At 42.2% G+C, this 25,965-nt stretch overlaps 1 protein-coding gene across 13 annotated transcripts in view; it reads left to right on the forward strand.

Moving 5' to 3' along the window:
* MAGI1 (membrane associated guanylate kinase, WW and PDZ domain containing 1) overlaps window positions 1–25,965 on the forward strand; it is a 618,082-nt gene that overhangs the window by 540,374 nt on the left and 51,743 nt on the right. For all 13 annotated transcript variants that reach the window (XM_045862018.3, XM_064594028.1, XM_064594036.1 and 10 more), the window contains one exon: window positions 254–874. In XM_045862018.3, coding sequence (XP_045717974.1) covers window positions 254–874 — 621 coding nt within the window. The remainder of the gene's footprint in view (window positions 1–253; window positions 875–25,965) is intronic.

Here is a 25,965-nt window from a genome sequence, read left to right on the forward strand (position 1 = left end):
TTTTTTAGAAGAAACCACAGTGTTCTTTCAATGATCATTAGATTCTCATTAGCATGGAAGACACGAGATGCTACAAGAACGCCTTATTAGCAGTTAAAAGAAGTAATAGAAGCAGTCTCTTTGTGCCCTGTGATACCACCCCCAAATCCAGTTTCCGTTCAGCTTCCTGTTGGTAGGACCTCATAATGTTGATAGAACTTTTTTTGGCTACCTTTTTTTTTTTTTTTAACCCCCAAACTCTTCTCTTTTGCAGGAGATGTCATTGTCAGCGTGAACGACACCTGTGTTTTGGGACATACGCATGCCCAAGTTGTGAAAATCTTCCAGTCCATTCCCATCGGTGCCAGTGTGGATCTTGAGCTCTGCCGAGGTTACCCGTTGCCTTTTGACCCAGATGACCCCAATACAAGTTTAGTGACCTCGGTGGCCATTTTGGATAAAGAACCAATTATTGTGAATGGGCAAGAGACCTATGATTCGCCAGCTAGTCACAGCAGTAAAACAGGCAAAGTCAATGGCACCAAGGATGCCAGGCCCAGCAGCCCTGCTGATGTGGCGTCAGATGGTTCCCATGGTTACCCCAATGACACTGTCTCTTTGGCTTCCTCCATAGCCACTCAGCCAGAACTCATAACTGTTCATATAGTCAAAGGGCCAATGGGCTTTGGCTTTACTATTGCAGACAGTCCTGGTGGTGGTGGCCAAAGAGTGAAGCAGATTGTGGACAGTCCGAGGTGCCGCGGCCTGAAAGAAGGGGATCTGATAGTGGAAGTTAATAAGAAGAACGTGCAGGCTCTGACCCACAACCAGGTCGTGGATATGCTGATCGAATGTCCAAAGGGAAGTGAGGTCACATTGTTGGTGCAACGAGGAGGTATGTAGGTTTCTTTCTTTCTATGTAGGTATGTAGCACCCTAACAGAAAATCTATGTTCTATGATTTTTCTTTTTTTAACCCAGAATCCATTGTTTAATTTTCCAGTCTTCAGGTGGCTTTTGGGGGCTTTGTAAATGTCTACTCTTTAAGATCATTTTTACTTAAATATTTGGAAATTTATTTGAAATGCCTTCTATTTCCGCCAAATGGTAGCCTCTATAGAATAAATATTGTGTTTATATATTGTGCTATACATGTGCAGTCAGAGTGATGCTTTTAAATGTAAATCGCATTGTACTTTTAAAAAACCATTAATATTTTTAAATCTCTATACTTAGTCTTTTGAACCTGGCCTGTGCAGTGTGCATGCAAAATGTGGCTCTTGGCCACTCTTCCAACCTCATCTCACATCCTCTCCCCTCATCACTATGCTCTAGCCACCTGGCTGCTTTTCTGGAGTGGCTTTAGTGCTCCAAGCCCTGGCTGTCTCAGGGCCTTTGCACTTCCTGTTCCCGCTCCTTGGAATGCTCTTTCCCCAGCTATTCACTTGGCTGGTTCAATCTCATTCAAGTCTCCTCCTATGAGAGGGCTTCTCTGATACTTATTTAAAGTAGTCCCCGACTTTTTCTCTCTCTCTATGTTAAATAAATAAAATCTTAAAAAAAATAAATAAAAATAAAGTAGTCCCCCAGGGACACCTGGGTGGCTCAGTCGGTTAAGCATCTGACTTCAGCTCAGGTCATGATCTCAGAGTCCTGGGATTGAGCCCCCCGTCAGGCTCCCCTCTTGGCAGGGAGTCTGCTTGTTTCTCTCCCTCTTCCTCTGCCCCTCCCCCTGCTTATGCTCTCTCTGTCTCTCAAAGAAATAAATAAAACCTTTATAAAAATAAATAGGGGTGCCTGGGTGGCTCAGTCGTTAAGCGTCTGCCTTCAGCTCAGGTCATGATCCCAGGGTCCTGGGATTGAGCCCTGCATTGGGCTCCCTGCTCAGCGGGAAGCTTGCTTCTCCCTCTCCCACTCCCCCTGCTTGTGTTCCCTCTTTTGCTGTCTCTCTGTGTCAAATAAATAAATAAAAATCTTTAAAAAATATATAAATAAATAAATAAATAAAAAGTAGTTCCCCAGTTCTTTGTAATCTTTACTGCAGCACCCCATTTTTTCATAGCCTTTATCACATCATTTTTATTATCACCACAAGTCATTGTTTTGTGTACTTATTTGGTTATTTTTCTTTGTTGCTTTTTTTTACTAGAATATAAGATCCATAAAGCTGGGTTCATGTCAAAGGCTCATGTCTTCATGTTGACAGTTGTATCCCCAGCATCTAACACAATACCTGACTCCTGCTAGGCATTCGTGAATGAAAAGATATTGAATGAATGAATGAATGAATGGGTATGCGATTATTTATACTTGGTAGGAACAACAGCTCTCCACCGACCATATGAAAAACATATCTCAACATACCCACATTTTAATGAAGTGGTGGAAGGATCTCAGAGAAACCTATTCTGCATCGTGAGACATTAGACTTTCTTCTTTCCTCTGCCTGCATCCCTTACTTCTGCCCCACCAAAAACTCCCAGAACCTCACACTGAGAAATATTTTCCATGCTGTTGAAGCATCTTGCTCCTGGATATGTACTTGTGACTAGTCTTGATTGATCACCTCACACAATGGGCCTGAGATTGGTTGTTTCCCTCAGTCTTTGCCAACACGATTTATTTCATGCACAACATACTCTGGCCACCTGAGAAGAGATCAGGAACTAGATTTTTATTTCCTCTTGGTTCCACTACAACAGAGGAACTCCTGTGTGTCACAGCAGCTATGTTCTCATGTTCTTATGAAGTTGTGTGTTCTGTGGTCAAAATGACTGGGGTCGTTGGAAGGAAATCCAACGTTCAGAGCAACTGTCTGTGAACTGAAATGTTCAGCCAACACTTCTTAAACAGTTATAAAAGTCACTGTGCAGGTTTAATTTTTTAACCTGTTGTCTTCAGTGACACCATTTTGAAATCTCTTCTTGTACCTAGATCACTTGACTGCTCAGATCATTGTTTTTTCAACATTGACTAAAATGTAGTAGAAAGTGACTTGAGCTTCAGGATGATGAAGTGTTGGTAATGATGTTGATGGTGGTGGTGATGAGGGTGATGATGATGATAATGATAATCCCTGATACTTACAGATAATCTGGCAATTTATTTATGTACGTATTTATTTTTAAAGATTTTATTTATTTATTTACTTGAGAAAGAGAGAAAAGCAGCATGAGAGGGAAGAGGGTCAGAGGGAGAGGCAGGCTCCCCGCTGAGCCAGGAGCCCAGTGTGGGACTCGATCCCAGGACCCTGGATCATGACCTGAGCCAAAGGCAGACACTTAACCAACTGAGCCATCCAGGCGCCCCTAATCTGGCAATTTACAAAGCACTTTTCATACCAGCATATGCCTCTCATCTCACTTTTACCATGTCCTTGAAAGGTAGGAAGGTGCCAGCCCATGATTTGACTGAGAAGTTCAGCTCAAATCTGTGGTTTCCAGTTCAGTGCTCTGTCTGACTTAACTCTGAATAACACTAGTTTTTGCGTAATTGCTGATTTCTGTGGCCAGCAGCTTGAAAACTTAAATGGTTCTTGGTCCATCAGGGCCATTTCTGATTTAGCCGCTGCTCGTTTGATGATCCAAACCATCCTGCTGTCCTACCTGATTTTTATGCTCCTTCATTTCATTTGTCATTTCATTCTTTTTTATTAGATTCACTTTAAGGAGACCAAAAAATAGTCTCCTTACAGCATTCTAACTTACCACAGTTAGTGCAACCATTTTGTAATGAATATGCCCAAACTACCAAACAACTGATTATAGAAACATACCCCTTGATTTCAAATGGGTTTGTATTCTCTCTTCTTAATTTCTAAGACCTTTTTGTTAATGCCATTACATTTTATAAACTTAAATTAACATGGAAAGATCCAGAATATATTGCCACATTAGTCAACATCTACATAGTTTATTCCAGAACCTGAGTAATTTAAAATCACTATAACATCAGCAGTCTTTAAAATACACCATATGCCTTGTGTTTGATTTATGTATTGGATAGAAAGTTTGCACATCTGCATTTGGCAGGCTAGCACCAGCTACTATTGATCTTTCTAGGAAGCATATAAATATATTTGTTTCTGCCATGTATTAGTTATTGGAACTTGGGCTGACATTTTAATCATCATTCCTGTATGGTGGGGATGTAAATGAGGAGGTTTGGTGAAGCAACAAAGACAGCATCTAGGTTGAATGAGAAAGTAAATGGCCACTTCACTGATTCTTTCTAATGAATCTCATTTCTGTGAAAGCTGCTAATAAGCAGATTGATAAACTCATGATTCTTATGAGTCTTGGGAATTCAAATCTTGAGGATGAGGCTTTCTATGCTGTAAAGAACTGGCCTTTTTTACTTTGGGACAGAACTAACTACATTTATATTTTATTTTAATTCTCGATCTCCTCATTTTTGATGTCCATTCTTGTCAAGATTGGGGACATTTTGATTTCTGGTGTTCTTTATTTTCCCAAGCTGGAAATCAAGCAGAGGTTAGAATATTTGTAAATTTCTGGGATTAAATAGTTTCCTGGATCAGGCATGGAGCTGGTGGGGGTACCCATCCACATGCCCTGGCAGCTGGGACCATTACTGATTTATTTACAAGTCTCTTCTCCGGAAACATGCCCTTGTCTACTTGTCTGTCAGTCACATTGTTAATGGGGCAGTGCCTTCTTCCTGGGCCTGGCTCCGCATCTTCCCATGGCATTTCCTTTCATCTTCTTCCCTCTGCCATGCTGTCAGGAGAATGCCTTTTATTTATTTTATTTTTTCATAGTATTTGCATTCAGAGAGCCTGTTGTCTGACACCAGTGTGAATCTAGAGATTTTTTTTGAGGTGTTGGAAAATTATGCTAGAAGGTGATTACTATTTTTTTTTAAAATAGTGGTGTTTTTTTATTTACAGAAGATAATTTGTCCCATAAAAGTTTTTGTTTCATTTTTGCTTTGAGCTTTTCTTTTTTTAAAGGGATATTATACGTAACATAACTGTGTGCCTCTGTGTGTATTTTGTGTATTTGGTTAATTCACACCAATTATTAGGTGGGACACTCTTTAAGATGTAATACTGGTTGAGTCAGAATACTGTGTTTCAAGATTTGGCAAAACTTTTAAAAAGTGGGGAACATGTTTTGCTTTTGAGAGAAAGTGTGTATTGAAAAGAAGGCTGAACTGGGGGTGTCAGGAGCCCATCACTAGTCCCACCTCTGCTCTTAGTTGCTCTACCCCTCTATCCAGGTTACTGCTCCTGCCTGGAGACTCATTTCTTTATCAACAAATTGGATGTTTGAACTAGATCATCCTTAGAGCAACCTTTTTTGGCTCTACCTTTTTTTTTTTTTTTAAGATTTTATTTATTTGACAGAGAGAGACACAGCGAGAGAGGGAACACAAGCAGCGGGAGTGGGAGAGGGAGAAGCAGGCTTCCCGCTGAGCTGGGAGCCCGATGCGGGGCTCGATCCCAGGACCCTGGGACCGTGACCTGAGCCGAAGGCAGACGCTTAACGACTGAGCCACCCAGGCGCCCCTTGGCTCTACCTTTATGCACAAAATGATGTCACTGATGTGTTAAAAAACAAAATTCAACTGAGTACATTTTAAAGATTTTACTTTACTGGCTCTTTTTAGTGATTCATGAATCAGGCAGCATCCCACCTAGTAGAGAGAAAGGAGCTCTGAGGAGTTGTACAAAATGGAAGGCTTTTGTATGCAGAAAAGAGTAGGACGTGGTAGTTATACCAGCAAAAAGCAGGTTGGTTGTGGTAAGGTCACCTTCCTTTAGGGGGAAAGCAGGCGTCTATCAGGCAGGTTACCAGGTAATTCCAGACGGAATGGTTGAAGATTTCATTCCTGGGAGAGGCCCAAATGGTAGCTGAGTATTAAGTCTCAGTTTGGTGACATGGTGCATAGCATAAGTGACTCCATGTTGGGCCTATTGTCTCATTTTTAACAATTTCCCCCTTTTAATCAGACCCTCATCCTGAGAGATGTGACCAAAGTTTTAAGGCATTAGCCCCACTCCCAGTGACTGCTCTGAGGTTCTCACAGTTTTTGCTGATCTTTTGTGATGGCACTCACAGCTCATGACATCTTTTGCTAAATCTCTGTGTGGTATTCATAGGTCACAACTTCAGTTTCACATTTTTTAAATCAGTCATTCTCTTTGTTCCTTTTCTGACGTTCTGATTTTGGGGGATCATTTCCTTGCTGGTTAGCAGCTGCAAGCATGCATTTAAAGCTCTTAAGAGAATATAATGCACCAGGGAGACTATTAGGATTATTATAAACAGGATAATTAGCAATGTCTGGAATGTACTTCGGAATCATGGTCCCCAAGACCCAAACCAGTCAGAATCAAGTAAGTCAAAGACCCCGTTGAAGGAGAGGAATCACTTTTCTAAGGCAACTGGCTTGTTTGGCAATAACCCAGAAGTGTTAATCCAGATGCAGCAAGTGGTATTGGCCATAGAACAGACACCTCCTTGCTCAGCTAAATGATAATCAAAGGCTATTCCATTACAAAGAACAACTTTGGCCAGAGTCTAGGAATTTTGGTTGGGCAGCTGTAGCTTTAAAAGCAGCAGATTCTGTAAGATCTTCGAGAGTTAAGGAGAGGGTCCTGATCATAGCCTCAGGGCATTTACTTCTAGCCGGGGAGCAGTGGTCTTCCAAAGGAAGCTAATCTTGAATCTCGAGTATCTAAGTGATAATTCCTGTTTTCTCCCTTTTAACAAACTGTTTTTAACGAATGTATAGAGAAAAGAGCACAAGATTCTAGAGCCCGTTGATGCAAGTTTAAATCCCAGGTTCTACTTTATTTGCTCTGTGACCTTAGGCAAGTCATCTGAAAAAAAAATGGCAATAATAATACTTAATTTGCATTTGCATGATGGAGATAAGATAGCATTTGTGCTAATTGCTGGCATAGAAGTAATCACAATAAATCAGTGGTGTTTTACTGGTATTACCTAATATCAGGAGCAACTGGGTAGGGCTGGCTTTTTATTTAAAAAGAGGGGAGGGGACTATTAGTGCCTCAGTCAGTTAAGCGTCTCTTGATTTCGGCTCAGTTCATGATCTCAGAGTCCTGAGACTGAGCCTCACATCAGGCTCGTGCTCAGCAAGGAGTCTACTTCCCCTCGCTTTCTCCCTCACCCTCTGCACCTCCCCTGGCTCACGCACACGCACCACATATGCTCTCTCTCTCTCTCAAATAAATAAAAGAAAATCTTTAAAAAAAAAAAAAAAAGCTCTACCCAGACGTATAGTATAGTAATCACAGTGCATGACCACCAGGCATCTTGTATTTTTTTAGAAGCTCCGCGGGCGATTCTGATGTACAACCAGAGTGGCAACCACTCTTAGGCTCCTGCCCTCGTGGACCTTTCCCATTTAGATTCCATGACATCTAACTTGGAGGAAAATCGGGTTGTAAAACTCAACAGTTATTTTCATTTCTGAATAATACTCTTAAAGTCTACAAGCAGCAGGTTGCTTGGTCTTCCCTAAGGTCCATCTCATTCAGCTTCATAGTCACACCTCATACCTTTAGAAGCATGACACAGAGACGTTAAAAGCCAAAAATCAGATATGGAGCTAGGAACGTGATGTTCCTACTCTCACTGATAGCGTACTTGCATACGCCAGGTTTGTTACCGTGGTGTAGACACACACTTAAATAAGATCTCACTGCACCCCATTGTGACTGCCTTGCGCAGCCATCAGTTTGCATTGTGATTCTGAATAGCGTCCTCTGGGAAATGAAGACGGTGATTGCTAGCCCCTACACTAGGAAAACAAATGAAATTATTTTTGCTTTCAGTGTTGCAACACCACGGCTAAATGTGCTTCATATAAAGCAAAGGGGAAATTTCTGGTTTGGTTGGAAAAGTATGTATAAGACTCCTCCTTGTTTAAACCACTTGTAATAAAACAGTAAATACTTCCACCCTGTGCCAGGCTTAGTTGGCTCCAAACACCTTATGTATCATGATTCAAAAGAGCCCCATGAGGTAAGTAAAATCTTAGCTCCATTTAGGAACAAAGGATGCAGAGGCCCAGAGAGAAGACAGTGACTTACCCAGAATCCCACAGCTGGCTAGTGGCAAAGCCAGGATTTGAACCCAGAAGTTCTGGTCCTAGAGATTGGGCTCTTAACCACTGTGCTAAGCAGCATCTTGGCTTATAGATGAGAGACTTCAATACCATAACTATTAAGGAGTGTATCTTACATATAAAGTCATGAATAAGTTCTGAAGTCCGTGGGCAAATTGATGCCACTTAATTTTTCATCAAAATGTACTGATGATATTTAGTTCATTAAACCATCATTGATCCATATACGAAAAGCAATAACTAATCTCATCATCTAAGCACATCATTAGCATTAGATCTTTGTGAATGTTTTTTTCCTTGTGAAGTGATGCAAAACTATCATAATTAGAACTGCAGTGAGCTGTGTGCCCGAGTTAAACCCGAGTGATCAGGTGCCCCTCTTCTCTTTGCCCTCTGGTCTTGGGCTGGAGAATGAATTGCAAATTGCACCGCTTAAGTATGTGACTGCTAGAATCTCTCAAATTGAGCTGCAGGGCCTCCAAAAGGAGAATTCAGGTTGGTTGCAGAGTGATACCCTAATCGTGATAGAGTTCTGCGTATTAACATCAGCAAATTCTGTCAGCTCTCCCTCCCCGTATGCCCCGGCTCTCATCTACCTCCCACTTCTTCCCTGGCCTCTGCCATCCATCATATAGCTCCTGGCCTTGCATTGGCCTTGCAACCCATCCGAGAGCTTCCCCCGTGGTCCATTCTCCGACTAGAGTGATTGCAAGTCAATTGCATCACGTCGGTCCTCATGTCAAAATGACTTCTCATCATCCAGGGTCAGCTCCAAGGTCCTGTGCCAGGGCCCTAGCACTTGCCCTTATCTCTCTCTGATTGTTTCTTCTTCAAGGGAGCCACGGGACTCTCCGACTCAAAACCTTCAGGCTTCGGCTCACAGGTTCTTTCCTCCAAGAAGCTTGCTCTGACCTCCCCATAGAAAATAACATGGAACTCCAGCATCACTTTCTGCTCTGTGCTTCTCCCTGATGGCACCCACACTTACTTGTGACCTCCCTGAGAGCAGGGACTTGGTCTCAGTCATTACTTCATCCCTGCCACCTGAGATCATGCCTGGCACATTGTGGGTATTCAGAAGGTCATATATGTTAAATGAAAAATATAAATTAACATCAGACCCTTTGTTTTTGTAAGTGCTGGTCCTCAAGAGAACTCTCTGAGGTGAGCACTGTGGTTTTTAAATTTTATAAGAATTAAGTTTTTATTTTATTTTTTAAAAGATTTTATTTATTTATTTGAGAGAGAGAGAATGAGATAGAGCATGAGAGCGGGGAGGGTCAGAGGGAGAAGCAGACTCCCCGCCGAGCAGGGAGCCTGATGTGGGACTCGATCCTGGGACTCCAGGATCACGACCCGAGCCAAAGGCAGTCACTTAACCAACTGAGCCACCCAGGTGCCCAAGAATTAAGTTTTTATTTTAATTCCAGTTAACATACAGTGTTATCTTAGTTTCAGGTGTACGATGTAGTGATTCAGCACTTCCATACATCACCTGGTGCTCATCACAAGTGCCCTCCTTAATCCCCATCACCTGTTTAACCCATCTCCCCACCCACCTGCTCTCTGATAACTATCACTTTGTTCTCTATAGTTAAGAGTCTGTTTTTGGTGTCTTTCTTTTTCCCTTTGCTCATCTTAAATTCCACCTGTGAGTGAAGTCATACAGTATTTGTCTTTCTCTTATTTCACTTAGCATTATTTACACTGGCTCCATCCACATCATTGCAAATGGCAAAATTTCATTCTTTTTTATGGCTGAGTAATATTCCATTGTATATAGATACCATCTTCTTTATCCATTCATCAGTTGATGCATGCTTGGGCTGCTTCCCTATCTTGGCTATTGTCGATAATGCTGCTATAAACATAGGGGTGCATGTGTCCCTTTGAATTAGTGTTTTTGTATTCTTTGGGTAAATACCCAGTAGTGTGATTGCTGGATCATAGGGTAGATGTATTTTTAACTTTTTGAGGAACCTCCATACTGCTTTCCACTGCGGCTTCATCAGTTAGCATTCCCACCAACAGTGTAAGAGGGTTCCTTTTTTCTCCACATCTTCGCCAGCACTTGTTGTTTCTTGTGTTGGTGATTTTAGCCATTCTGACAGGTGCGAGGTGATATCTCATTGTAGTTTTGATTTGCATTTCCCTGATAATGAGTGATGTTGAGCATCTTTTCATGTGTCTGTTAGCCATTTGTATGTCTTCTTTGGTGAAATGTCTGTTGATGTTTTCTGCCCATTTTTAATTGGATTTTTTGGGGGGTGTTGAGTTTTGTAAGTTCTTTATATATTTTGGATACTAACCCTTTATTGGATATGTTGTTTGCAAATATCTTCTCCCATTTTGTAGCTTGCCTTTTAGTTTTGTGGATTGTTTCCTTTGCTGTGCAGAAGCTTTTTATTTTGATGTAGTCCCAATAGTTTACTTTTGCTTTTGTTTCCCTTGCCTCAGGAGACATACTAGAAAAAACTTTTGAGAGCCGATGTCAAAGAGGTTACTGCCTGTGCTCTCTTCTAGGATTTTTATGGTTGTCACATTTAGGTCTTTCATCCATTTTGAGTTTATTTTTGTGTGTGCTGTAAGAAAGTGGTCCAGTTCCATTCTTTTGCATATTGCTGTCCAGTTTTCCCAGTACCATTTGTTGAAGAGACTCTTTTTCCCATTGGATATTCTTTTCTGCTTTGTCGAAGATCAGCTGACCATATAGTTGTGGGTCCATTTCTGGGTTTTCTCTTATGTTCCATTGATCTATGTGTCTATTTTTGTGCCAGTACCATACTGTCTTGATCATTACAGCTTTGTAATATAGCTTAAAGTCCAGAATTGTGATGCCTCCAGCTTTCCTTTTCTTTTTCAAGATTGCTTGGACTATTCAGGGTCTTCTGTGGTTCCGTATAAGTTTTAGAATTATTTGTTATAGTTCTGTGAAAAATACTCCTGGTATTTTGATAGGGATTACAATAAATGTGTAGATTGCTTTAGGAAGTATAAACATTTTAATAATATTTGTCCTTCCAATCCACGAGTAAGGAATATCTTTCCATTTCTTTAAGTTGTCATCAGTGTCTTTCATCAGTGTTTTATAGTTTTATAGTTTTCAGAATACAGGTCTTTCACCTCTTTGGTTAGGTTTATTCCTAGGTCTCTAATTGTTTTTGGTGCAATTATAAATGGGATTGTTTTCTTAATTTCTTTCTGCCACTTCATTATTAGTGTAGAGAAATGAAACAGATTTCTGCTGATTAATTTTGTATCCTATAACTTTACTGAATTACTTTATTAGTTTTCACCATTTTTTGGTGGAGTCTTGGATTTTCTGTTTATGGTATGATGTCAGCTGCAAATAATGAAAGTTTTACTTCTTCCTTACCAATTTGGGTGCCTTTTATTTTTTGTTGTTGTCTTGAATGCTGTATTATTATAGCTAAGGAAACAAGCAGTGGGAGTCTGACCACCTCAAAAACACATAGCAAAAAGATGACAGAGTCTGAATCCCAATCCAGGTCTGTTTGCCTGCAAAGCTCTCTGTCACAGCCTGCTCTAAATGACAAGGAAATGCATTGACTGGCATGTCCATAGGCCAAGATACTGGAAAATCATTTCAGTGAGTCCTATTGGTCCAGTTAAACCTGTTCTCCAGCATCCTGTTCAGTAGTTACTAGCTACATGTGGCTATTTAATTAAAATTAAATACAATACAAATTCCAATTCAGTTCTTCAGTCCAACTGGCCACATTTCAAGAGCTCAGTAGCTACATGTGCTTTATGGAACATTTTTATCCTCATAGAAAGTGCTTTTGGTCAGTTCTGCTCTAGGGGCTTTGATTATTTTACCCTCAAAAGGGGACGGTCAGTATGCTTTATTTTATTCTTTCTCTTATTGTTACACCTTTGAATGGAAGAAAAATATAGAATTGAAGGCAAGTTCATGGGGAATAGATATCTTAAAAAAAAAGATTTTATTTATTTTAGAGAAGGGGAGAGAGAGAGAGAGAGAGAGAGAGAGAGAGTGTGTGTGTGTGTGTGTGTGTGTGTGTGTGTGAGCAGGGCGAGGGGCAAAGGGAGAGGGACAGAGAGTCCCAAGCAGACTCTGTGCTGAGCACAGGGCCTGACACAGGGCTCGATCTCATGACCCTGAGATCATGACCTGAGCCGAAATCAAAAGCCAAACAGACTCAACCAACTGAGCCACCCAGGCACCCCGGAAATGGCTATCTTTTATATAGATAATAATAATAATAGGTCCTATTTATTAAATCCTTCCATGTGTAGGCACCAGTCTAAGCTCTTTGCATGTATTAATTGGGTAGTAGGGGATAGGCAGGAATTGAGACTCAGAGAACTTAAAAGACTTACAAGTATTAGCACCTGGGGCTGTCTGCTCTGTTCGAGTGAGACAGCCTCATCAAGTTTTAAGGGGAATTATAGGGCCTCCACCTAGCTAAGAAGTATCTCATCTTTGAATACGGGACTGACATTGTCTAAGGAGCTTAATTTCAATCGTTTCAAAATGTAAAGTATCCATAATCCAAAAAGGGGAAGAAACTTTAAAACATGGGAAAATTCACCCTTAATTCTTATATATATATTTATATTTATATTTATATAAATGTATAATCTGCCACATAGCTATCAGCAACTTACAATTTGGCAAAACTGTTTAAAAGGGAAGATGTTGACGTCCCTCCCCTTGGTGTATTTGATTCGGTATCTCAAAGTCTTAAAGTAATTGACCTCCCTGCTTACCTATGACGCTTAGTTTCCCTCACAGTTTTAGAAGTCAAGTCCTCTTGTCAGATCCAGCACCCCGCCTCCTATCTTCCTAGCTGTTGAAAATTGTTCATGAACTTCCTAGCCCTTCCACAGTGCTAAACCGGAGGGTATTTGCATTTGCTAGTAAGGAGCCTTCTGGTCTTTATTACTAATACAGTTTTAAGTAGCTAATTTGGTTTATTGTTATAGTTTAAAGTTATCAAGGATTTTATTTGAGAATTCTTTATAGAATATTAGGTCACATTTATATTCGAGGTGATATAGCAAGAGATGAGACAAATATAAAAGTATCTCTGTTTTAGTTCGGTCTTTCATTATACAAAGCCTAAAAATTACCTCCCACTTTCAGCATCTTAAGGAACTCTGGGTTTTGGTCTTAGAAATTTTTAACAGAATTTTGGTCTTATAATTTTTAAACCTAAGCGGGCTTCACTTACTTGCTGTCACATTTATACAGTTTTAGACTTGATTGGATGGTTTCAGTTTTATTCCTATTATAATCATAATGCACAGTGGTAAACACACCTAAACTCCTGCCTTTTTTTTTTTTTTTTTGGTAAAGGAATATCTCAACCTCCTTGAAGGTAAACTAATGCACTGAGGTATTTGCTTTTGTGCATTATTTATCACAAATGTGTGTGTGATTTGTAATTCTCATTAAGGAGTGGTGACATCCCCTCCCCTTTCTGAAAGAGTATAGGAAATTCAGGTTAGAATTCTTGGCATATTAGCAGACTGTAGAATTATCATTCTGTTCTTCTCCTGATGGGGATGAATTTGAATGTGAAACAGTTGCTTTGTTTTCTCTTCTGAGGGGAACATGGTCTAGACACTGGGAATAGAGCAGAACAAACAAGCTCCTGATTTCATGAAGCTTTTATTCTAGAGGAAGGAGGGATAGGACAAAAATAAATAGATGAACAGGAAACTACCGGCCACAGATAATAAAGAAAACGAAACCAGGTAAAGTGAGCAGGAGTGGTAGGGTCCGCGTGAGAGGGCTCCTTTTATTCTTGTTTTTTTTTTTTTTTTAAGATTTTATTTACTTATTTGACAGAGACACAGCGAGAGAGGGAAACAAGCAGGGAGAGTGGGAGAGGGAGAAACAGGCTTCCCGCTGAGCAGGGAGCCTGATGCGGGGCTCAATCTCAGGATCCGGGATCATGACCTGAGCCGAAGGCAGACGCTTAATGACTGAGCCACCCAGGAGCTCCTTTTGATTGGGTGAGAAGATTGGAGTGACCCCCCCCCCGCCCCCGCCATGAAGGAGGCCACAAAGGGAGCAACTGTTCCAGGAAGAGGGGATAGTTAGTGCAGAGGCCCTAAGGAAGAAATGGAATGGAGGCCAGGGAGACGGATGGAAGGGGAGCAAGGGGCGTGGGGATGGCCCTCAGAGTTGCAGCCTGGGACCAGGAGCTCCAATTTCATTTTCAGTGTGAGGATCCATGTCAGCGAAGCAGGGAAGGGATAAGCTGTCACTGACAGTCTTTGACCATCCCTCTGCATATATGTATAGAGCGTATTCTAGAAGAAGAGGTGTGGAGGAGGGAGGCCTCTCAGGGCCACTGCAGTGGTTTGAGAAGGGCCTTGGCAACTTGGACCAGAGTGACACCAGTGGTGACAGAGGGAGTGAGGGATTGAGGATGGCTTTAGGAGAGTCAACAGGACTTGAGAGCGGGCTGCCGAATAGAGGTCCACAGACTTCTCCTGTAAAGGGCCAGATGGTAAATACCGTAGCTTCATGGGCCCTACAGTCTGTCCCCACCACTCTACTCCGTCCTTGTAGCAGATGTCACATCAGCAAATGCATCACTTGTGTCCCAAGAAAACTAATGTTTGGTCCACAGGCTGTATTTTGCCGACCTCTCCTGAAGAAGGAAGGGAAAGGGGAGGAGCCAAAAATGACCACTGGGTTTTAGCCTGGACCCTTGGATGGACACACGGGCAGTTTGCTAGGATTTGGCTACTGAAGGAAGAGTGGGTAGGCCTTGAACTCAGGAATCCAGGGTTCCTTCTCATGCATGTAGATTGTGGGATACCCATGTGACATCCAAGTGAGCAGAAATACGGGCAGTTTTCTGGGGTCTGGGGTTCTGTCATGGCGAGTTTAGGGCAGGAGAGCTCCATGCAGGAGCCATTTGTCCTATCAGTGAGTGTGCTTTGGAGTGTGAGCTATGTTTAGCTGTTTTTCTCCTCTGTTGAATTTCATAGTTCAAATAGTATTTGTGACAAGCTGCTTCCCAGTGGAATCATTCCTGGTCTTAATCAAGAATTGAGCACATCCTGGGCGCCTGGGTGGCTCAGATGGTTAAGCATCTGCCTTGGGCTCAGGTCATGATCCTAGGGTCCTAGGATCGAGTCCCGCTTCGGGCTCCCTGCTCAGCGGGGAGCCTGCTTCTCCCTCTGCCTCTCTCTCTGTGTCTCTGTCTCTCATGAATAAATAAATAAAATCTTTAAAAAAAAAGAATTGAGCACATCCTTTGTGCAAGCTCTAAGATAAGGAGAGAGAAAACAAGGGTACTCGCAATGTAATTAGGGAGACAAGAAAAACACATGAATTTTACCAGCAGTAACATGTAGTCTAAATCTGTGGCACAGATGTGGGTAACAGGTGACTGCATGGGGGGGGCGGTGACAATAGAGACTTTTTGCATGACACGAGGCTAGCGCAGTGCCTCAGTTGGCAGCACTATCGATCTTTTGAGCCAGATAATTCTTTCTTGCTCTGGGGTCTTTCCTGTGCATTGTAGGATTTGTAGCAGCATCTCTGGTCTCTACCCAGTAGATGCCAATAGCATACCCTCCACACCCCACCACACCCTGAATTGTGACAACAAAAAATGTCTCCAGACATTGACAAATGACCCCTTGGGGGCAAATTTGCCCGGGATGAGAACTACTAGACCAGAGCTTGGAAGTATAAAAAGCGTTTGGAGTTACAAACTGGTAGTCCACGGGCAATATCGGTCTGGCCCACTCATGTATTTTTCAGCAGTCTCTTAAATTTTTAAAAATTTGAATGCATTTACTTGGCACCAACAATTCCAGCTCACCACAGTCCTCCCATATCCTTCTGTCTTCCATCCGGCCTGGCATACTCTGGCCCACACGGCGCATAGCCCACAGGCAGCTGAGTTTGAGACCCAAAAACAGCGTGCATGAAGACAACCAGTGGAGACGCACAGACTTGCCATGGATGCATTTTCTAGGAATCACCTTTTGCCTTCATTGTCTCAAAATTCTAGGAACTGACTAGCTTTCCTTTCTTTTTGGTTTATTTATACTTTTTTTTTTTCAACAGAAGAAACAAGGTATCTTCAGACCGTTTTTTCTTAACTTTGGAGTTAATTTTCTTACTATCTTACTTTGGTTCCGTGTGAAAATTAATTTATTAGTTACCACCTCCTATGTGAGGTACGTTACTGTGGTAGCTTCTCCCTTCTCTGATAATAGTTTTGCGACCTTACTGCATTGAGTTTCTCTCTATTGCAAGAGGCATCTTTGTAGCCTCTGTGTGAAGTGTTTTTCAGCCCTGAACGTTTCCAAAACTGTGATCTGAAGCAGAGTGTTTACTCTGTGTAATATTTTTTTCACCTTCCTTCATTTCCCTCGAATTAAATCACACACACGTTCTTTACCACCATCTGGAGTAAAGTCGTTGACATGGTTTTGATTGAGCCTGTCTTTGCATTGCCACCTGCAGTTTTAAAAATGTTCCCCTATCTATCCCTAACCTGGTATTTCCCGTTTGTATTCCTGCTCAGATATTAATCACATCCCCTATCTGTGAACATAATCCTGTTGGGTTCAGAAATCTTGGTAGAATCTTAATGTCTTTGAGATAGCACTGGGTCCTTAGGAATCTTGTGTTTCCACTGGCAACTTGGAACATGCCTTTTTTTGTGCCGAGTTGTTACCTGGGTTTATTGCACACTCCTGTTCTTATTGTGTTTTGAATATTCTCAACGTTTTTCTGTTTCTCGCCATGGGCAGTCAATGCTGTTCATTCTTTCTTTCGTTCAGGGAACTTCAGCACTGTGCTAATCTCTCACTAGAGATGAATGACATGCAAGTAAACATTTAAAGTACACTGTGGTCAATCACACCCTCCCCATTTTCTCATGCAGCAAAGTTGTTCGAAAGATCCTTTTGCACCGAATCATAGAGCAGCCGTGGTGATAACTAGGGAGCCCTACATGATCCAGTTATAAGACTCATGATAGAGGGAGTCCCTTTCTGTCCCTTGTGTTGGCTGTCAACTCACCTAATGCAGCAACCTGAGTTTTTATTAGACTTGTATTTTGGCAGTTGATATGTTCAAGGGCTCTGGCATGCTGTATTCATCTAAAAAGCTGTGTTTTAAAAAGCTTTTGTATAGTTGCATAAACACTAACCAGTTCGTTAAAATCATTTGAAGATAGCTGGAATGAGGTCAGTGCTCCCTTAGATAGATATGTATGTTGGTTCTGATTTTAAAAATGTTCTCTGTGATTACTTGTGCCATAGATACCATGTACCAAAGTGGGAAATGATTGCATTAAAAAAATCACAGAACTGCCCATTGATTAATAGGATTTTTTGTAGTTTGCTCCCTGCAGAGCAACTTTCACTTAGACTTGGCTATTGAAGAAGGAAGAAACAGTTGTTTTTTAGAGATTCATTTATTTGTTTTAGAGAGAAAGAGAGCGAGCATACATAATCGGGTGGGGAGGGGCAGAGGGAGAGGGAGAGAGAGAATCTCAAGCAGACTCCCTGCTGAGCGCAGAGCCCGGCTCAGGGCTCCCATCTCACAACCCTGAGATCATGACCGGAGCTGAAACCAAGAATCGGACGCTTAACCAATGGAGCCACCCAGGCACCCTAGAAATGGTTGTTTTTTAATCTCAGAATTTCTCAAACTACGCACTGTTGAGGTCATGGACTGGGTAATTCTTTTCCTGTGCATCACAGTCTTCTTGGCGGCATCCCTGGTCTGTACCCACTCGCTGCTGGGAGCAGCCTCTCCTCCTCCCTCATGGGAATATCCAACAGTGTCTTCAGACTTGGCCAGTGTCCCCTGAAGAGCAACATCAAGTTCGTTTGGGAAGCACTGCTTTCATCCCTTTGGCACCCATCTTGTTTTTGCTATTGGAAATGCTATGTTCTTCTTCTTCTTTTTTTTTTTTTTAAGTGCAAATGAAATCAGTTTGTGGATTACTTTTGGTTAAACTTGGATGGAAGAAATTTCATCTGAGAAGTCCCCATTTCTTCTCAGTCATTGCTTCTGCTCAGGAATGGAAGTAGCAGCTTCACCCGTTGTCAGAGTCACGCTCTGTCCTCTTCTGTGCTACTAGCTAACAGTGCATCCCGGGCCAGCCGTGGGTCCTGTCCCTGGGCTTCTGCATTGCCCTCCAGCTGTACCTTCCTCAGCCCTATGGTGAGGACGGAACAAGAGGAGGGCTCGTGGTAGCTGCCGTGCTGACCTATCCTGATGGAGGCTGTTCTTGGTCCTGCAGATTAGATAGAATTTAAGAGAAAGGAGGTGGAGTTACTCAGAGGGTCCTGCTTCTCAATACTTCTGGCATAATTTTCTGCGATAGAGAAGAGATAAGGAAAGGCAAAAAGGAAGAACCTCAAGGGAAAAAGTGGCTGGGGGTGTATTCCTTCTGATCTGTGATGACAAGGTTTTCAGTAAACTTTACTGAAATCAGGACAGAACAGTATTAGTCACGAAGTTTTTCCAAGGTGCAAAGCACTCTCCTTTAGAGATCATGTCCTTCCTGGCTTTTATTTCTGCTGATATATACTTTTACTTACGGAATGGTAGTTGATCATTATTAGTCCCCCTTTTTAATATTTGTAGTTTGCAAAAGAAGGAATTGGCAGGTTGTGGTCATTTGCTCAAACCTGTCTTGTGAAAATTTGGTAGTTCATGAAATCTCAAATCTAGGAATCACTGATGCAGGGCAGGAAGCCCTCAGGAGGTTGGGAAGACAGGAAAGGAAGGAGAAGGCTCTGAAGTAATATGTGAGTGGGGGTCCGGAATCCAAACCATAGGAAAGGCAACGGGAACTTTCCCCTTCTCTGACCATTGCTTCCATGGCCTCTTACGAAGCTACGTTTGGGTTCAAGACCAACTATAGATCCACAACTCTCCTAGGGGTTGCCCTTACATAATACCACCTTTATCAGTCAGATTCTCCATGAATTCTTTTGTCCTGAGAATGTTAACTTCAGTAGCAAGGGAAAAACTGGGTGAGCCATGCATGGGGCACCCTGAAATATCCATGGCTGATTTCTTGTATGTAAAAAGCAGTCTCAGAAACTTCATGATAGCTTTAAAAAATCCATTTCCAGTGTGTTTTCTTGCATTAAGTTCTCCATCTGAGTTGACTCTAAGCCTGATTAGAGCAACAGGAACCAGCCAAAATCAGACAGGAGAGGAATCAAAAGATCCTGGTATTAGATCTCCACTGTGAGAAATTTGTTGAGTATCTTCCTCTCTGAAAATACTTCCTGGGTGAGGATGTATTTCATTTCCAGTGTGAATTTCTAATACTTACCCTTCCCTGCCATAAATACAAAGTATTCCTTCAAGGTAGTGCCCTGTGATACATCTTGTTCCCAGATAAAATATTTCATTAAATAACCTTGCAATTCTTGAATTTTCCCTTCATCTTAAATGTACTTGACCTATAAAAATTATTTCTAATTGAGATTCATCCTGAGTGGGAGAGTGTGTGTGTGTTGGGGTGTGTGTGTGTTGGGGGGGGCGGTAAAACAGATTCCCATTTTCTTCCTTTAAGCAAATGCAATTGGCAAAATGAGTATTGACTCACCAAAACCTGAAATCTAATAGTTGAACAAAGCCTAAATTTCCGCTACTTCCCAAAGCTATATTGGGCAGCAATTCATTAGAAATTGACAAAGTCGAGCAAACAGCTTTTTTTCTTCGTAATTCACATAATCACTTAGACCAATTCAGATATTGTTTCAACAAGAAGATTTTAAAGACATCTAATATCGCCATGGGAGATGAGTGGGGCTGTTCATCCCATGTCCTTTTGCTCTATGGAAAAACCTGGCCCTTCAGTAAATGGCTCTTTAGGTCTGACTTCCACACAGTTTGAATAATGTAGTGCTACAGGACTCCCAAGTTGGATCGCCTTGCTGTTGTTAACCATGACCTGTGTTTTCCAAAGCTAATATGGTTTCCTAAATATAAGAGATTGAAGTAAAGTTTGATATGGTGCCGGCTGGCTTCAATAACAATTAAACAGTCTGATAATAAAATTAATTGAAATGACCAAATTATAGACACCCTTACAGAGCAAGTTTCCCCCCCCCCCATTTTGCAGAAAGTGCATGGTGACAGAAAAGTGATCATCATGCCAATAAGGCTGTTAAAACTGCTCAAGAGATTCATGCATTGAGCTGAAGGAAAGGACCTGAAATACTCTTTTTCATCAGTGTCTGTTTGCTTTTTGTGGGGAAGGGGAAGGCATCTAGAGTCTTTTAACCCAGTGTTGAAATACAAGTTGCTTTTCTAAGGAAAGATGTGAAGGTATCCTTAACTGAAGAATTACTGAGACTCTGAAAGAGTGCCTGAGAACATATCCATTTGCTGGAGCTGACAGCTACGGAGTTTCTTTGTGAGTCTTCAGTTGATTCTGATACCGGAGCCATCCATTGTGATGGGAATTTAGAACACAAGGTGGCACAAGTGGGATCTTGCTCTCTGCACGGAGGGAGGCAGCCGTGAGTTGAGCTGAGCCTGGCAGCTCACCAGTCAATCAAGGAGCATCCCAAGGATCGAGAGTCACAGCAGCAATGACTACAATCAAAAGAAAGACCAAGCTGCCCCTCCCCTTTGCCTCATCAGCCCTTCCTGCAGCCCGCAAGATACAAATGCACTTCATAAGCTCTGCACATCCACACATTGATCCAGAAGGTATTTGCTGAACTGGGGACCAGATACTGTTTTAGGGCTGGAGCCTAGCCCTACAGCCAGATAGACCAGGTCCCTGAAATGAAGACAGTAAGTAAGGAAATGATAACGATTAACAAAATAAACAATAGACAAGTAAACAGAATAACCTGACAGAATCACAGGGTCTGTGAAAACAATGAAACTGGGCTGCATGAGTAAAGTGTGATAAGAAGGCTCACCTCAAGGGGTGCCTGGCTGGTTCAGTCGGTAGAGCTTGCGACTCTTGGTCTCGGAGTCGTGAGTTCGAGCCCCATGCTGGGTGTAGAGATTGCTTAAAAATAAACTCTTAAAAAAAAGAAGAAGAAGAAGGCTCACTTTGGATCTGCTGATGGCATGGATTCCTGGATGGCTTCTCAGAAGTAGTGACTTTTCTTTTTTTTTTTAAAGATTTTATTTATTTATTTGACAGAGAGAGATACAGCGAGAGAGGGAACACAAGCTGGGGGAGTGGGAGAGGGAGAAGCAGGCTTCCCGCGGAGCAGGGAGCCCGATGCGGGGCTCGATCCCAGGACCCTGGGATCATGACCTGAGCCGAAGGCAGACGCTTAACAACTGAGCCACCCAGGCGCCCCAGAAGTAGTGACATTTGAAGAGAGCCCTGAGTGATGAGAAGCCACATGTGGAGGTCTGCAGGCACAGTGTTCCGGGCAGAGGGCACAGCCAGTGAAAATGTCCAGAGAAATGGAAGGAATTAGTCCAGAAGTGGAAAGTGCCAGTCTGGCTGGAGCATGGGCAAGGGGAAGAGTGGTAGAAAATGAAATCACGGGGCGCCTGGGTGGCTCAGTTGGTTGAGCGACTGCCTTCGGCTCAGGTCATGATCCTGGAGTCCCGGGATCGAGTCCCACATCGGGCTCCCTGCTCGGCGGGGAGTCTGCTTCTGCCTCTGACCCTCCTCCCTCTCATGCTCTCTGTCTCTCATTCTATCTGTCTCAAATAAATAAAAATCTTTAAAAAATAATAAAAAAAAAAAAGAAAAAAGAAAATGAAATCACGGGGGCAGGAAGGCTGAGGTCGAGGAAGGCTTTGTGGGACACAGAAAAGAGCTTATACTTCATTGGACCTGTGTTGGCAAGCCACAGAAACATGGATCCTGCAGACCATATAATCTGATTTATGCTGTAGAAAGAGGTTTCTGGCTTCTCCATGGATAATGGATTAAAGTGGATGAAGAATAAAGCAGAGACCAATTCCTAGGTTCTTACAGTCATCCAGGCAAGAAAAGCTAGTGGCGGTGGAGATGGACGGACATGGATGGGTTCAGGATATATTTTGGAAACCTATGTGGTAGGAAAGAGAAGCCTCCAAAAGGGCCTTAAATCCCAGGGGTTTAGTGTCCTATAAGGTTAAAACAGTTCAGGTTACTCTCCTGGATCTCTTTGTTGGTCCTGTGCCTAACTTACATTGCTAAAAATAAAGCAGCCAAGATAAAAATCATCCTAAAAATCGGTAACCATGAATAAAAGGATCCTGGCATGTATTTTTTTTTTAACCTAGAAACTTCTCAGCACCAATTACAGTGATAGGTTTCCCTTTGGGGCCAGTGGCCTTCAAAGAAGGGCCCACACAGCATCCTGTTTGCCCAACCCAGAAGAGGAATCCTTATTGGTTTTTTCTTTCAATGAGCTATTTTGAGCTATTCTTTCATAATCCTCCCTACACATCCTAAGCAGCTAAAAGTCAAACTTCGAGGATTAGAGGAAGTGCCTTGGAGCTTCCAGGCTACAAGTAGCATCTCCTATCCCAGGGAGACCTCAGTGAGCGAGGGGAATAAGAGGAACGGGTAACAGGGCCAACCCTTAAGCCTCTACACAAAAACCAATTCCAATTTGAAATACAGGTGGTAGGAAAGTCAAGCTCTCAGTCTGGCAGGTAGAGAGTCTTCCTCAGAGGTAGAAGCATTGATAGACTAAGATAAGACCGTACACCTAAATACCCAAATGACAAATATTTTCAACCAACATAGACTTAGAGAGCTTCCCTGGAACCACTTGAGAAACTGGCTCAATTTCACCCTACAAAGTAGACCTTGGTAGGAATATTCTCTGGAGAAGAAAGATTGGCCTCATGGTACATCATGACAAATTAGTGGTATTTTTCAGTTGACAAGTTCTTTTCCTTTCCCTTTCTGGAAAGAAGATGCCGTAACTCACTCTACTCACTCCATCTTTTTCCTGCACCCAGTTTTTTTTAAAAAATCATATTATTAGGTAGTGTCAGAATACATATGCCAGGGAGAAAAAGCTCCTACCCATTTTGGAAACTGTGCTTCATAGGACTTGGCTGTGATCAGCCAGACTATTAGTTGTGTAGCTCTAAAGACTTGCTTCATTGCCCCCAATTCAGAGACCCATCTTGTTATATTTTTATTAATGCATAGCCCTGAATGGTCAGTGATTTAGGTACTGTGACTTGGGGTAAAATATCAGAGACCATGTTAAGAACCTGATTGGCTATGCCTAGACTCCCATGCTATCTCTAGAAAGGGAATTCTGTTCCTAAACCCACATCACAATTATGGGTTCAAGATACCTTGACCTGTTGACCTACAGCATGATATCCATGAAGCTGTAGGCAAACTTTTTATGAATGTATTTTTTATGTGTAAACATCCCTTCATAATGGGATGTGATCCAAAATGGATTAATCACCTATGAATGAGACTATGTATTTCAATGTTAAAAAGCACAGTCTTGGCATTAGACCAAGTCTCCTCTCAGCTGCTCACCTGACTGTGTGACCATGGCCATGTTACTGATTCATCAGTGTCCCAGTTTTCTTGTCTGTAAAATAGGAATGATATCAGTACTTAATGCAGACAGCAGTTAAGAAGAATGAGTGTATGTCAACCAAGGCAAGCTCTCAGTTCTTGTTAATTTTACTCTCAGCTGTAGCCTTGGAAGACCCCACCCGCCCTTTTTAAATATACAAATGAGAAGAGAAGCCAAGTTTTTGACCCTTTGTGGTATATTTCACATATTTGGGGGAGTCAACAACAATAGCACTATCTGTGCTGTTCCGTTGACGCCATTTCTGAAGTGACCAGTTATCTCTCAGGAATTACACGGTGACAGTACCTTTGAGTGGCTCAAAGTCTTAATGACTTTGGGTCTCTCCTCACCTGTGCCAGTTCAAGGCTTATGACTTTGAGGTGAAAGGCCCTGTAAACTATTAGCAGCCGGCAGACTTGCAAGCCATTTATTTCTTTTTGGGACTTACTTACTAGGCTGAATATACTGTGTAATTGAAGCTGACTTCTCTGTCACTCTAAAGCTGTGCAGCTATGTTCTTCTTACCAAATGCCACAGCTGACGCACCTCGGGAGCTACTTACTCCATGGATCTGAGGTCCAACCATCTCTCTAAGTTATGATGGCCAATATTTCATAATGACCATTATTAGGTCCCCAAAGGAGAACGTGTCTTCATCTTTTTGGAGACATTGGGTCTGATGCTCTTGTTCTTGGCATCCTGTACCATATTTGCATTGAAATATTATACCGCAGGGTTGAGCATGGTATTGGACCAGGGGAAGAAGGAAAAAAAAAAAAAAAAAAGGCAAGCATGTCTAAACTAGAACCATTTTTTAATTTTGCTTTATGGATCCAATTTTGTGATATACAATGTTTGTAAGGTCCTTCAGTGAGAATGCACTCTAGTTGAAACTTGGCCTTGAGGTTATGCTGGCACCCTGATTTAGCTTAAAAAGAACAGACTTTTAAAAAGCTCATCATTTTTCAATCAAGCATCAGTCATCACATATTGCTCCCAACCTCCTGACCCTGTGATTAAATGCCAGCCCTCCTTCAATGTTAAGCTCATCCCCTCCGCCCTCGTCTTCACATTGGATTAGCTTTCTTTTCGCATTCTCCCCAGAGCGATCGTGCTTCTTTCCGGCAGGGCGCTGAGCACTGACCATGCTCAATTATCACTGTTGCTTTTTTCTTTCTTTCTTTTTTTTTTTTTTAAGACAGACTGTGAACTCATCCAGGTCAGGGCCATATCTGATTTACCTTTATCTCTTCCGCAGTGCTTCGGTAGGCATATGGCAGAGCTCAATAAATCTTGTATGGGTGAGTAGTCACATGGGTGGTTCCTTCTCATGATTCAGGTCCTCACTCAGATACTGGCTCTTCAAGAAAGATGTGCTTGACCCCCCAGGATAAACTAGCCGCGCATCCCAGGCACAGCCTGTTCTGTCATCCTGCTTTGTTTTCTTCACTGAAGCTATTCCTCGGGGATTATTTGCTAAATTGTATATTCTCTGCTTTCCCACAGAATGTGAGCACTGTGAAAACAGGACCTTGTAGATCTTACTCATTGCTTTAATTCATGCCAGCTCTTGGCACATAGCAGGCCTTTAGTACAGTTTGGTGAAATGAGGGAGTGAATTTTCCCTAATTTCCTTCCAGTCCCCAATGGAAAAAGTTAGGGCTCAGTGTTTCTACCTTTTTTCAGTTTTCTGGACTATCCTTAGCATTTTATCAGTCGGGTAAGTACAGTTTAAATTTCATCATGATTTATATGTTTTGTATTAAGCAAGCCAAACAAAAAACTAGTTGGTAGAGATGATGCAGGTGGCTTTTTTTTTTTTTTAAGATTTTATTTATTTGAGAGAGAGAGAGGGCATGCACGGTGGGAGGGGCAGAGGGAGAGAGAGAAGCAGGCTCCCAGCTGAGCAGGGAGCCTGATGCGGGGCCCGATCCCAGGACCCTGGGATCATGACCTGAGCTGAAGGCAGACGCTTAACTGACTGAGCCACCCAGGTGCCCCATGGGTGGCTTTTTTAAGAAGGGATACTGGCCATTATTGTTAGTTGTGTCACTTCACTGGTTTGCAGTGAAGTAATCATCACTTCTGCATGGCTGGGGAAATCTTGCACCTTCCTGCACCCCTCCACATCTGTACCTCATGTATCTCTTAGTATTTTGATCCATCCTCCTACTGTCCGCCCCCCTCCCCGCCCATAAAAGCATTACCCTACTAGGTGCCTTATTCTTTCATGCAGCAACATTTTTGCTGGTAGATATCAGTGTTCTGCAAAGTTCTTTAATGCAGTTTCCCTCTTCAAAAAAATTTTAGATGTGCCCTTTAGATCTTCCCAAGAAGGAAGAAGAAGCAAGCA

Source organism: Mirounga angustirostris, unplaced genomic scaffold (assembly GCF_029215605.1).
Source record: "Mirounga angustirostris isolate CCGP_5_RB_7025 unplaced genomic scaffold, mMirAng1.0.hap1 SCAF_1, whole genome shotgun sequence".
Lineage (NCBI taxonomy): Eukaryota > Metazoa > Chordata > Mammalia > Carnivora > Phocidae > Mirounga > Mirounga angustirostris.